At 41.8% G+C, this 13,670-nt stretch overlaps 1 protein-coding gene across 2 annotated transcripts in view; it reads right to left on the bottom strand.

Annotated features, from left to right (window-relative positions):
• The window catches only part of SV2C (synaptic vesicle glycoprotein 2C), a 209,254-nt gene that overhangs the window by 170,309 nt on the left and 25,275 nt on the right, over window positions 1–13,670 (bottom strand). For both annotated transcript variants that reach the window (XM_030567289.1, XM_030567290.1), the window contains exon 2: window positions 5,514–6,213. In XM_030567289.1, the coding sequence (XP_030423149.1) occupies window positions 5,514–6,093 (580 nt within the window). In that variant the 5' untranslated portion in view covers window positions 6,094–6,213. The remainder of the gene's footprint in view (window positions 1–5,513; window positions 6,214–13,670) is intronic.

Here is a 13,670-nt window from a genome sequence, read left to right as displayed (position 1 = left end):
AAATTGAAGAACTACCTAGACATTGAATGAAACGGTGGGGAGCTAGACCCTGTAAAAAAATAATGTATAATTAAGACTATAGCCACAATTTATAATTTATAGCCACAGGGGGCCATGTTAAGGTCAGATGGGCAACATAAATTCTTGCATTTTCTAACATTTATGTGCTTGACTTTGCAATCTATGTAACACTCTTTTAATATGGGGGGGTGTAAGTAGTTTACAGGGATTTTAAGAAAAAAGGTAAACACTAATTCTATTATGTACATGAGTAACATTTGAATTCTAAGCCTTCAGCACTGCAACTTAGCTTGAGCTACAGATATTAGCTTGTAGCAAGAGAAAGGTGAACCCTAGCAGGGGAAAATGGACTGCTAGCACCAGGTACTGGATCCAGCATTTGGATCAGGGGGATCTCAGACTGGCTCCCTCTTTTCCCTGCTGAAAGAGATAGTGGACTCCTGCCCCATGTAGTGCCACTTGATGGGGCTAAGAGGTGCATGACCTAGCTCTCTTCTCTTCCACGCCACACTACAGTTCCTCTGACAACAGCAAGTTGTCTGTTTTCAGGATTTTCAGTGCAGTGGCTGTGGCTGTGGAGGTAGCAGTGGCAGCATGGGCCCATTTCTTTAGAACGTTCATGTTTAATTATTATTTTGGCAAGCTGCCAACATTTTTGCTGACAAAGGAAGCATACACTTGGAAATGGCAATTGTCAAAAGTTTATAACAGCTAAACCTGAATGGAATTTCCTGGAACAAAGAGAAGGCACTTTTCTAGCCCAAAGGCTTTCTCCCTGCCAAATTACAAAGAACTGATGCAAACACTGAAGGTGTGAGAGCTTCTCAAAAAAGGTCATAAGACTCTTTTATAACAGAAAGTGTTAGGCACCATAAACATAAATGGTTGCCATCAGCGCCTCTGATAATAAATTATAATCAATGAATCACAGTATGTGTAACTAAAGCAAATGGTTTCGTCCTTCATGAGTCATCTCTTTCTATTCTTCCCCTTAGAATGAAAAGCATGAGATCTCGCACAGACTGACTACATGATATTGTGTGTCATACTTGGGCTTTATACATCATCTTCAGGTGATATCATGGCCGCTCCTTCTCTCTGTCCCTCACTATGTTGGTCTCAGTCCACCAGCCTGAATTTAGCAAAATCACAATAAGACTGCCCATAAGGCAGGCTAGTACACTTTCTCCCTTTGAGTGATCTGATAAACTGAGGCTAAGATGTACTGTTTGAATCTACAAGGAAGGCAATTCCATTGTGATTTTGCTAAAGTAGTCAGGAAGCATTCAGTGGGAAAGAGATTGACATCTTTTTATCCTTAGTGTCAGTAGAAAACATTGTATTTTTCTTGTCTTTCTGACCTCCCAGGAGAAGGCTTTGCCTCAAGGGAAAATATATTTAGTACATCAGCTTGAGTGTATCTGCTGCCACACTGAGTGCAACTGCAAGAAAGGTAAGTTTCTACCTACTGGGCAATGGAAAGAAAATCATTGAAAATATTTCTACAGAAATTAGAGTCTAATACGTTGGATTTCTTAGATCTTCTTCCTAATAATTGCATCAACTTTCAGCCCTGGTGCCATGACTTTAGAATCCTAACGACATTAACAATCCCATTAAGTTATGAAATTATAATAGTAAAACAATTTTAAGGTCTGTCTAAAAAGACCCAGTTAGGATGTGATTATGATGTGAATTTATAACAGCAAAATAATGGAAATGCATGTCTGTGAAGGTCAAGTTATGATGCCATTAGAATGCTTCTGCCACAGAGTCTCATAATATTGAAGAATACTACATATCACTGGGGATATAGTTATTCCATCTATGCAGGCTGTGTATATAATGGATATAAAAATTATGTTCACCACTTGTACTGTAGTATTGTAATATATGGCACTTGTAAATGGTTAACAAAGGGAACCAAACACCTGACCAGAGGACCAATCAGGAAACAAGACTTTTTCAAATCTGGGTGGAGGGAAGTTTTGGGTGTGAGTTCTTTGTTCTTTGTCTTGGTTCGGTGACCCTCTCGGCTCTGAGAGTGATCTTTCTATCTCCAGGCTTTCTAATCTTCTGTTTCCAAGCTGTAAGTACAAGGATAGTAAGACAATAGGTTTATATTGTTTTTTTGTATTTACATGTGTGCAGTTGCTGGAATGTGTTAAATTGTATTATTTTTGGATAGGGCTGTTTATTCATTTTTTCTTTTAAGCAATTGACCCTGTATATTGTCACCTTGATACAGAGACCATTTTATGTCTTTTTCTTTCTTTTTATATAAAGCTTTCTTTTTAAGACCTGTTGGATTTTTTTTTTAGTGGGGGCTCAAGGGGATTGAGTCTGCAGCTCACCAGGGAATTGGCGGGAGGAAGAAGACAGGGGGGAAGAGAGAATCTCTTTGTGTTCGATTTACTAAGCCTGACTTTGCATACCCTCTGGGTGAGGGGAGAGAGAGATTGATCTCTCGGTACTTATATTTTAAGGACTTGAAGCAGGGAATATCCTAGAGTACCCAGGGCAGGGAAATCTGGGAGGAGGTAAAGAGGGAGAAGGGAAGTGGGTTATTTCCCTTTGTGGTGAGACTCAGGGCATCTGAGTCTTGGGGGTTCCCCAGGGAAGGTTTTGGGGAGACCAGAGTGAGCTAGACACTGGAATTCTGGCTGGTGGCAGCGATATCAGATCCAAGCTGGTAATTAAGTTTGGAGGTTTCATGCTAGCTTCTCATGTTCTGAACTCTAAGGTTCAGATCTGAGTAGGACAGTTATGACAGGGCCCTATGGCTATGATGACCCAAGGGGTCACAGTGCCGTCGGTACATATTAGGGAAAGATAAGGCTTCAATGGCAGGCTTAATTCTGATTTTCCTCGCTTGTGTGCATTAATCTTTTAAAGCAGTACTACCATATAAATAATTCTATAACACAGAATCTAATATTGTTACTACAAAAAGATACAGGAATATTTATTATAATTTTCATATTTGAGGCATGAGACTACTATATAAGTATCAGAGCACTAAGTGTGTTCTCTTTTCTTAACTTTACAAGCAAGCTTTCTATTTACATAATTTCTGAGGAATAAATTCATACATATTTCTGTAATGAATCTTAGTTAAGATTTGACAGAAATCATTTTAATATATCTGTAACAGTGTAGCCAACCCTGACTACAGAATGAGCCACACCTGGCAGAGATCAGGATGATTGCCCTATGAAGAGCAGCAGAAGAAGGCAATGCTCAGGGATTAGAGACTAAGAGTGAGCAGGCTCTAGCAAAGAGTCCTGACAGTTCAGACTCAAACTTCAGCCAGGTAAGGCCTGAAAGTGGCCTGCCAAAGCAGGAAAGACCCCAGGCAGGAAGTCCTGGGAGGAGAAAGAGAAGCTTTTGTTTGTGTGAACTTTTGGCTGGACTTGAAAATTTAACAAACATTCAAAATAAAGTTAATAGTGCACAACTCAAGAAGGGAAGGGAATGAACAAAAGAGTATATGTTTCTTGAACAGTTCAAGATGGGGAACTGAGGCAGGCTGCCTGTAGCACGATCCTAGGCCATGCAGGGTCACACAAGAGGTGGCCAGTCCACTAAAACTGCCATAGTTGGCAGGATTTTACAGAGTCATCTACTACTAAGGAGGGAAGTGGCAACAGTGCAGCAATTAGAGGAAGCTGTTCATCTGATGTCTGAACAGCTGCAATGGACATAGGCAGTTCTTCTGCAGGAATGGTGGCAGCAGAAGGTACAGATGGTGGGGTTTGGGGCACAGCAGTGCTGGCAGGGAGACCACTGCCTCCTACATGAGAGTAATCTCTGTGCATGTTTCTGATGTGGCAGAACAGGGCACAGAAGATTTCAGTGCTGCAGGAGGCAGTACGAATACTGTTGGGGGACGTATAAGAAAAAATAGAAGCATGGGAGGGTAAGGTCCTGGAGTAAGGGTCCACCCAAACATTTTAGAGCGGAGAGACAGGATACAGTAAAAAGGTATGTCCTTCCATAATGAAGTCGGCGGGAAGGGAAAATCCATGAAGACCAAGAGAGAAACTCAAAGAGATGGGCAGTCATGAGGGGAAACAGTCTGTATGTTACAGAGATACGTCAGCCCCAAGTACCGGTAGTCAGGGAAACACGTGGGGGTGATGATGGTCACAGCAACCTCTTCTGTGACTGAGTGGAGGGAAGAAATAAAGCCAGAACTGGCTGCTGGGCAACATGCTCAAAATGTGGGAACCCCTAGGGAACAGCAGGGTTGCATTAGCATTTGGGAGAAGGGGACGAAGACTGAGGCTGCAATAAAAGTGGACCTTCCCATCATGGCAGTACCTCCTGCCAAGATGTGAAACAGAGCCCCAGGAGGAGACGATATAGGCAGCATGACCTCCCTGGTGGAGAAGTATCAGCAGGAATTAGCTGCTATGGAAGAAGCCAGGTAGCTGTTGTATGAGTTCAGCCATCTATCTCGGTCATCAGTTAGATGTCTTCATTAATTTTAATGAAAGACTTATCTTTGCACCCCACACAAATAACTAATGTATTTTGTCTCTAGCAACAAAGTATATGAGCCTTCAACTAATATAAAAGAAAATACCATCTTAAAGGATGCTTATTGGTGCAAATTCTGCCCTCAGTTATACTCCTGTGTCCCTAAAGAAGCCAGTCAGGGTGCATGGGTGTAAATGAGAACAGAATCTGATTCACTTTATTAAAACCTAGCGAGTAAACTATTGGCGTCAATGTTGAGAATTCCATCTGAAATAGGCTTAATACCTTAGTAAGACAGCTTCTGTCATAATGTAAATTTTGTAGGACAGTCTAATTTTTACATACTGAGCATTTAGGAAATTCAGATAGTTCCAAAATAGTCAGGAACAAAGGGACAAGAATTAAAACAGTAGCAAAACTGAGCTAATGTGAAAATGAGGGAGTTCCAACAAAACCGTGCACTATAAAGATAAAGAAACCAATAATGTTAATGCTGTAGGATCACAATCTACTCATTTATGCCAGGATAAATCCAGAATAGCTTCACTCATCAGATCACATTTTTAATATAGTTCTTCTGGATATCTATTGCTGTAATTGAAAGCAAAATTTCAATCAACAGTAAGTCAAAGCGCATTACAGAACTTCTACTGTGCTGATGAAAGGTCCACATGGTCAGTTATTGTGTGGCAAGCTAGTGGACTGTAGATTTACACCCCGCTTGCCATGCAGAAAATCCTGAAGACAAGCCCTTAGACTACAGAGAAAAAGAAAACACCCATGACTATCTCAACTTTTGTTGACCGAGCATAAAAAACAAAAAATTTTTTTAAAAATTACTGTTTTCATTAAATGCATTTCAGCCATCTAATACATTTAGTGACTTGCAAAGTCACATTTAATAGAGGGATAAAATTATTTTTCTTAACAAGCATTAGTGCTGGCAAAATAATAAACAGACAGATTACAAATGTAATTTGTCATACAGCAGAAACATAGATTTGACTCACCTAGCCATCCTGATCCAGAATTGGGTATGCACATATCTGTCTCAGCACTGGGCAACACAAATCCAACCACAAAAACCTCTACCCCATCAGCCATTAGTGCCATTCCAAGAACAAAGAAGAGAGTCCACTGAAAACGGCCATGTCCACACTCTTGTATAATCAGCTCATACTGCTGCGCTAGCTCCTCTTCATCAGCTTTCCTCTCTGTTTCCAGTTCATGACGGTCCTTATATTCATCATGGATGGGCTGCTGTAGGGCCACTAAGCCATCCTTGCCTTGCCCTATGTTTGGGATTCCCTGATATTCCCCCTCATAAATCTCATCATCTTCATCATGCCCTTCAGTTGCTTCACTTGACCCTTCATCATCGTTGGCTTCTCCATCATAATTTCTTTCTTGTGTATAGTAGTCATCATCATCTTCCTCATCCTTGAATTGTTTATAGGATCTCTGCGTATACCCATCCTGAACTTTGTCTACTGTTTTATTCACCTTCTTTACAGTTTGTCTCTTCACTTCCTTGGCAATGTCCTTAGCCCCTTTCACTAATGAAGTCCTGTCTTTGTATGTGTCTTCCATCTTGTATTAATGTATGATGGTCCTACTGCAAATGGATCTATTGATTCTGTCTGGAATATTTAATCTGTGCTAGACATCAATAGTGGAGATGCGAGAACATGTTCAGCTTCAACAAGATATCTGCAAAATATAAAAAGAGAATATTCTTATTTATATTTTGTTCCCTCTTAGATGCTCCTTCACACTGGTATAGTACCCTATTAATAATTGTTTGGGAGCTACAGCTTTCAGTGGCTGCATTTCCACAACTATAGCGAAGGGCTCCAAAGATGGTGTACATACATTTTCTTTGAATGTTATTAAGAAAATCCCTGTTTCCCAACACATTTGCACTATGGAATTTATTGTCTGCTGGTGTCTCATCCAACATTAATTTTCAGATTGAAAGAAAAAAATCTCTATACTAGTACTTTAAAATAAACATTGCGTATTTCCAATTTATGAAAAAAATGTCGGGGATGAACATCAAACTACAATGTCATTCTTTAATAAGCTAATTTATGCTTGTGAAAAGTGAACAGATAAACAGCTATGGATACATAAGTCTATTTACAAATATCAGCTGTGCAAGCTTCCCCATATTAGCCCATCAATGTGCTTCAACTTTGACCCAGAGGAGCCACATCTAGTGATGAAAGGGTAGTCCAGTCTTCATAAAGATTCAAAGACTGTTCCAAAGTATGTTGAAATCAATGGAAAGACTTCCACTGACTTCAATAAGACATTAAATCATGCCCTCAATCCTTAGTGCCAGTTTTAAACTGTAATGATGTTGACACCTGAACTAAGGAAATGGACTGAGAACATTAGTTAATTGCACACAGGCCATAAAACATTCTGTGGTTAATGCCTTCAGTCACCTTGGGTGGTATTTTCAAAGCAGCTAAGTGATTTAGTACATAAGAACATAAGAACGGCCATACTTTCCTTTCACACCATTCCTTACCCATGCTAGCTAATAGCCATTAATGGACTTAACCGCCATGAATTTATGTAGTACTCTTTTAAACCATGTTATACTCCCAGCCTTCACAACCTTCTCAGGCAAGGAGCTCCACAGGTTCTTATGTTAAGTTGATTTTAAAGCGTGCCTCCCTCCAGTTAAAATTAGCATATACTATAAACAGGAAGGGGCTAAAGAAAGTTATTTTGAAGAAGTTTTGCTTTAAGAAATATATTATGACTGAAAAAGTACTCAAACTGATATAAATTAAAAACTGAACCTGGGGTCAGATTAAAAGCCAATGTTTGGTTGAGTTTTTTTAAATCAAATTCCCTTCCTTATCTCTAATGCATTCAATTTCCCCCCCTCATTTTAATAGTTATCCACCATTTTTGCTGTTTGCATAAGCAAGTAGTTCATGCAGTGGTTCTCATGCCTCAGCATGCAGTGACTGGAGTACAAACAATGCATAGGAATGTTTAAAACCAAGATAACTACTGTTTTTGTTGAAAACAATTTGATTCATTAAACCATTTACATTAATAATAGGTTTAAACTTTCCCCCCCAACCAATGTTTTACTATTTGGCCTTTTAAAATAAAGAGTATTTTACATGTAAGGTGGAATTTTCAAAAGTGCTCAGCATCAGCTTAACTCTGCTCCTTGCACTAAAGTCAATGACAGTTTTGCAACTGAGCTCTGTAGGAGTAGATCTAAACCAATGCTGATTACTTTTTAAAATTCACCCTTAAAGTAATGTGTTGTACTAAATACTTATCCTTAAAAGTGTAGTTCAGATATCCATTTTTAGATTGGCATTGTTCTGCGGCATAGGCAGAATTATAAAATGCATTATGAAAGATAGGACCCAGTAATTTTAATAACAGAAAAAACTGAAGTCATATAATGTGCGTCTAACCTTAAAAATCAACGTTTTAATAAAACTAAAAGAAATGTTAGGACTTTCTTCATAAATATGACCAAAAGTTACCACAGTCTCTATTTTTTATTCCCTCGGTCTACATTAATTTTACACATTTTGAATGTTCCTCAAATCAATCAAAGGTCAGAGTAACTTTCAAATGTTTTATGCAAACCAAAGCAGTCACCAGCAGAAAAACTGAGCATTTAAAAAAATGAGAGTGCCATATTTATGATAGAAAACTATAGCCTAATTTTAGACTCATATTGTTCCTCCTTAATAGGTCTATTGGGCCAAGGCCACTGCTGTCATTAAAGTTCTTTAGCTTTGAAAGTGTCCCTCAAAAGATATTATTGGTAGTGTGACCATATTCCTCTATGCGGAATATGGGACACCTGGTATAATTACTCACATTCAAGCAAGTTCAACGGCAATCAATCAAAACTATCCAGTACAAACATTCAAATTAACATCAAGTTGACACCCCTGTTAAAAAGAAATACTGCAGAGCTGGATTCTTTTTATTTACCTTCTTATCTTTAAGGCTTTAGGGTTCACATAGGGATGGGTGACAGGCACCCTTAAACCCCCCCCCCAACACACACACATGGAGAGATCACATACACACACTCCCATACACCTCTCTTACATAGGGTGACTGATGGACCTAACCCTCCCTGCCCAGCGCTCTCCGCCCTCCATGCCTGGCTAGGCCCCTGGGACAGACCCAAAGCGTGGGTGGATGGGTGGGCGAAAGGGATTGCTGTGTAGCCTGCAGGTTGAAATTGCTTCCTCCCCGCAACTCCAGAGCTCAGCTGAGGAGAGGAGAGGCTCCTCCATGCAAGCGCTGTGCTGGGCTTTGGCACATGCAGGGCTCAGCTCCTCCAGGCCAGTGTCCCGACCCGGAGGGCCTTGGGCTTTCCCAGGGCGCCAGCCCAGCCAGAGGCAGTGGAGAAGGAAGGTGCCTGACAGCCAGGCTGTTGGTGAGCTGAGCGCTTCCGCCAGGAGCTGGTTCTCCACACAGCACTAGCAGTGGGACGCGACCTGCCGTAGGGGATATGGAGGAACTGCAGGGTGGAGGCAAGGGAGAAAGCAGGGAGAGGATAGCGAGAGGAGAAGCACATAAAAGGCGGATGAGTGGACAGCACTGGTGACACATAATTGGCCACCGCCTGGCACCTGCCCACACTCACCAGCCACTGCAGCGTGCAGCCAGTGCCAGCCGGAAATGGAACGGGGCCCTGCTGGCCGAAAGCCGGCCTCATGCTGCACCTTTGCCCCATCACCAGCCTTGCACACCCACGCCCCATTGTCAGCCACTGGACCCCCACCACTCACCGTTGGTGGACGGCTGGCTGGCGAACAGAGATCCGGCCAACACTACTGATGGGTGGGAGGGGGACAGAAAATATCAGTCAATCTGCCCATTTTTAAGAAAAAGGCAGGACATCTGCAGGAAGGCTTAAATACGGGAAATCTCCCTTTAAAAGCAGGACACTGTGGGGGCTGATGTTCACACTACCCTCCTTCTGTCAGTGGTGTGTCCCCTCATTAGGAGTGCTTCCACTGACTGAAGAGGGCAAGTGTTGGGGCCAAGAGTCAGGGCTCTCAGCTCCATACAGCTCCCCACTAAGGGCCCAGCAGCCCCCGGGGTCTTCTCGTCTCCATGCTTCCAGCAGGGAGCTGGGGGAAGCCACTGGGGGCAGGGGGGCAGTGTCATGGAGCTTCTCGCCTCCACGCTCCCCACCAGGAACAGGGGGAAAACCGCTCAGGGCTTCTCTCCTCTGGCGGGAAGATCTGAGCCTGGAGTCCAATCGGCTGCTCCTGGCGGGAAGCAGGAAATCAGGACCCCGGGGGAAGCAAGGCTCCCAGTCCCAGCCCAAGCCCAGAGCCTGGGTGGCAGCTTGGCTGAGAGCAGAGACCAGGCAGCAGCCGGAGAGCCAGTTTCCAGCAGAGCCGTGAAATTGACAAGAATGACAGCCAACAGCCAATGTAAGGAACATAGTGTCTACACAGACACTGTGTTGCCCTAACTACACTAACATAAGCTCTATTCGTCTCATGGTGGTGTTTTTATTATGTCGGCATAGCAGGGGAATTACATCAGCAGTGGAGCATTTCAGTGTGTACACCTCCACTGTTTTGTCGACAAGGCTTTAGAGAGAAAAGTTAATGTTTTCTTGCAAGTTGTCTCAGATGTGAAAAATGACTAAGGAGAAATAGAAAAATATTATGTACTATGATATCATATCAAAATATAATGCTTTTCAAAATTTTATTCAAGCTCTTTAACATTTTATATGTGACACAATTCACAAGACAAAGGCCTATATCCAGAAAACCACATGCTACTTGAAGCATATGAGTAGTCCCTCTATACTTAAAGTTACACGTGTGCTTGTGCGTGTCGCTGGAATAGGGTCTTATGTAGCACAAAGCTTGACTACTGATCTGCATGCTAGGTAGCTCCACAAGGGGGATGTGGGGAAAACCCTGAGGCAGCAAGAGTCTCTGGGACCATTACATGCTGCCTTCTCCTAGGGAGAGAGAAAAGAGGAGTCATCGAACAATGGATCCTTCAGTCTCATCCCCAGCCCACCTTTATTTATTTGTGGCTATGGGGCCACTCCAGAGCTCACATCAACTGGAATGCTACCCTCCCCTTCACAGCGGAACTGTGCTGGTATTGCTGTTAAAGGAGTCTCTGCAGTCACAGGGGTGGTATTTGCTTCATAGGGCAGGTAAATCTAATTAAAGGATAAATACATGAATTTAAGGAAGAAGAGGTACCAATGTTTCTAAGTCACCACACCTCATATCCAAAGGTGGAATATGAATAGTATTCTACCTAGTTGTAAATCAAAGATAGACCTTTCATGTGTAAGCCTAATTTATATCACTTGCCTTGTACAGTAATGATTGCTGAGAAAATTATGGCTTTTCCTTTCAGGGAAACCACTGGAAGTCAGAAGCAGAAAAGGATTTCAAATGAATACAGAAATCAGATTGAAGGGTATTTAAAAAGCCTTCTGTCAGGGTTCTATAACATCAGATTGAAACTTAGAATACACATCCCAGACTAAGAGAATTGATTTTCTTCATGTACAAATGGATGAAAAAAAAATCAGTATTTCTGAAGCTACGCATTTTTTTAAAATTGGGATTTTAAAAAAAAATACTATAATACCCAATTATTAAAATAGTTTGGGTAGGTGGATATTCTACAACCCAGACTACTTTTACCTTTTTAAACAATAAAGCAGCCACTACACTGAATCTTCCAAATGAAATACTGCACACACATGCCATAGTTCACTTATTTTTGATTATTTGGTATCATTGCACATAATTGGATCTGTATACTCTACACCAATATACATCATAATTATGTCTTCATAAAAATTCACATACTCTGTTGCTCCCCTCACAATTCCATGCCATAGCAAGATAACAGTTGATGAAATTACAGTAATTATATTAAAAATAATAATCCAACATACATTATTTTTAAAAACAAGGAAATAACCATAAGAAGATCATATTGTGGCAGCATGGTAGGTAATAGCACTCCAGGGAGAGGGAAGCTATGGTAATATGTTGGCTTACTAGGTTTTGAGACATGCTAGTAATGAATAAATTCATCTATATTACATAGCTGCAAGAAGGGGAATATCTGAGTGTTTGATTATTCCTTCTGAAACTCTATATGCTGTTACAGCAAAAACTCAGTTTTATAAAACAACAACTTAGGGCCCAATCCTCATTTACATTAAGTCTCTCTTTAAAGGGCCCTACAGTGAATGTAAAAGGTAACTCCCACCTACTTTATGATCCCTTTAAACTGCCAGAACAATGCAAAAGGGCCTTAGTTAAAATGAGAATCAGGCCCTGGTAATGTTTTTCCTGCTTAAGGACACTCAAATCCACCTGGCAAGAGACAGGGAACCTAGTTCTCTGCTCGCACACTGTTTATACAGTGTAACTCCATTGACTTCAACCGATTTACTTCTCAGTTACACTGGTGTACTAAAGAGAAGAATCTGGAAACTGCACTTAGTAGAAATAAGTAAACAAATAAATAAATAACCCAGCAACATTACTGTCACATTTTAACTTAGAAATAAAGCATACAAGAGACAGGAAATGCTAAAGTGAACCAATGTTCTAGAAAAGAATCCAGAAACCTTCTCCAGGCCTGTGTCTTTTATTGATAAACATTTAACAATATGAAGAGTACTACATTAAAGTTGAACACTATATTTAACAAGGGAAGCAGAAATAGCAAATGCTATTTGTGCAACTTTGTGGAGTTGCTAGACTGATCACCCTCACACTTATTGTGTAAAATATAGCCAATTGCTTGACTATACTTATGGTTCAGTATTAAAAACGTTCAAGAGACCAAATAACCAAGCTTAGCCAATTTATTGTCTAAAGACAGGGCAATACAATGCAGAAAGGAAAGTGTTACTGCGTTACCAATCCATCTAGGACAGGAGTGGGCAAAATTTTTGGCCCAAGAGCCACATCAGGGGTGCAAAACTGTATGTAGGACCGGGTAGGGAAGGCTGTGCCTCCCCAAACAGCTTGGCCATTGCCCCCAACTGCCCCCTGACAGCCCCCCTCAGAATCCCTGACCCATCTAACCCCTCCCCCCCTCCTGGGACCCCGGCCCCTAACCACCCTCCAGGACCCCACCCTCATCCAACCGCCCCACTCCCTGTCCCGACTGCCCCCCCCGTGAACCTCCATCCCATCCAACTGCCCTCTGCTCACTGTCGCCCCCCCCCAACCTCCGCCCCATCCGCACTGCCCGGCAGGAGCAGCGGGCCAGAGCACTGGCGGCATGGTGCACTGAGGTTGCAGGGGAGGGAGAACAGCAGGGGAGGGGCAGGGGGCTAGTCTTCCAAGCTGGGAGCTCAGGGGTCGGGGAGAATGGTCCTTTGGGCTGAATGTGGCCCACGGACCATAGTTTTCCCACCTCTGATCTAGGAATTAGTTTTTTCACAGCATTCAGTTCCCCTTCTATACTCCAAACTAGCCCTATATCATATGTTTGTTTATGAGCTAAAATCACTCTGTAGGTCACCCAAGATTACTATTCACCAATCAGATTTCTACCTTGTTTTTCTTGTGTCTGGGGGTTCCTTATCTTTTGTTGTTGACACTACATCCCAAATCTTAGCGGCTTTGAAGGCACTCCCTACCTGTACCAAAACATACAACAAATATATCTTGCCTTTAACAGGTTTCGAATAGTGAACATTACAAATACTGAGGTAACTATAACTATTAAGTTAAGGTTTTAGTGGCTAGACTTTAAGGGCAACCACTGTATGTGGCACTGTACAACACACATGCTGTGATAAATGAAGGGGGAGGTGGTAGCTCCCTTTTATGGATATCCAGCCAGCCAGTTAGCTATAAAGTCCCTCTTGGTTGCTGTTCTCTGCTTGCATTACCTGTAAAGGGTTAAAGAGTCTCCCTGGCTAGGTAAAAGAAAAGGAGTGGGCACCTGACCAAAAGAGCCAATGAGAGGGCTAGAACTTTTTAAAATTTGGAAAAAAACCCTTCCCTTTGTCTGAGGTGGTTTTTCTCCGGGAAAGAGAGGAACAGGATGCAGTTATGCTGTAAAAAGCTTTAAAACCAGTTCTGAAAAAGCATCAGTTCACACTCAATCCTATTTATCTGAAACCCCAAATATATAAGTAA

The sequence above is a fragment of the Gopherus evgoodei genome, chromosome 6 (genome assembly GCF_007399415.2).
Source record: "Gopherus evgoodei ecotype Sinaloan lineage chromosome 6, rGopEvg1_v1.p, whole genome shotgun sequence".
NCBI lineage: Eukaryota > Metazoa > Chordata > Testudines > Testudinidae > Gopherus > Gopherus evgoodei.
This window is presented reverse-complemented; position numbering and strand designations above follow the sequence as displayed.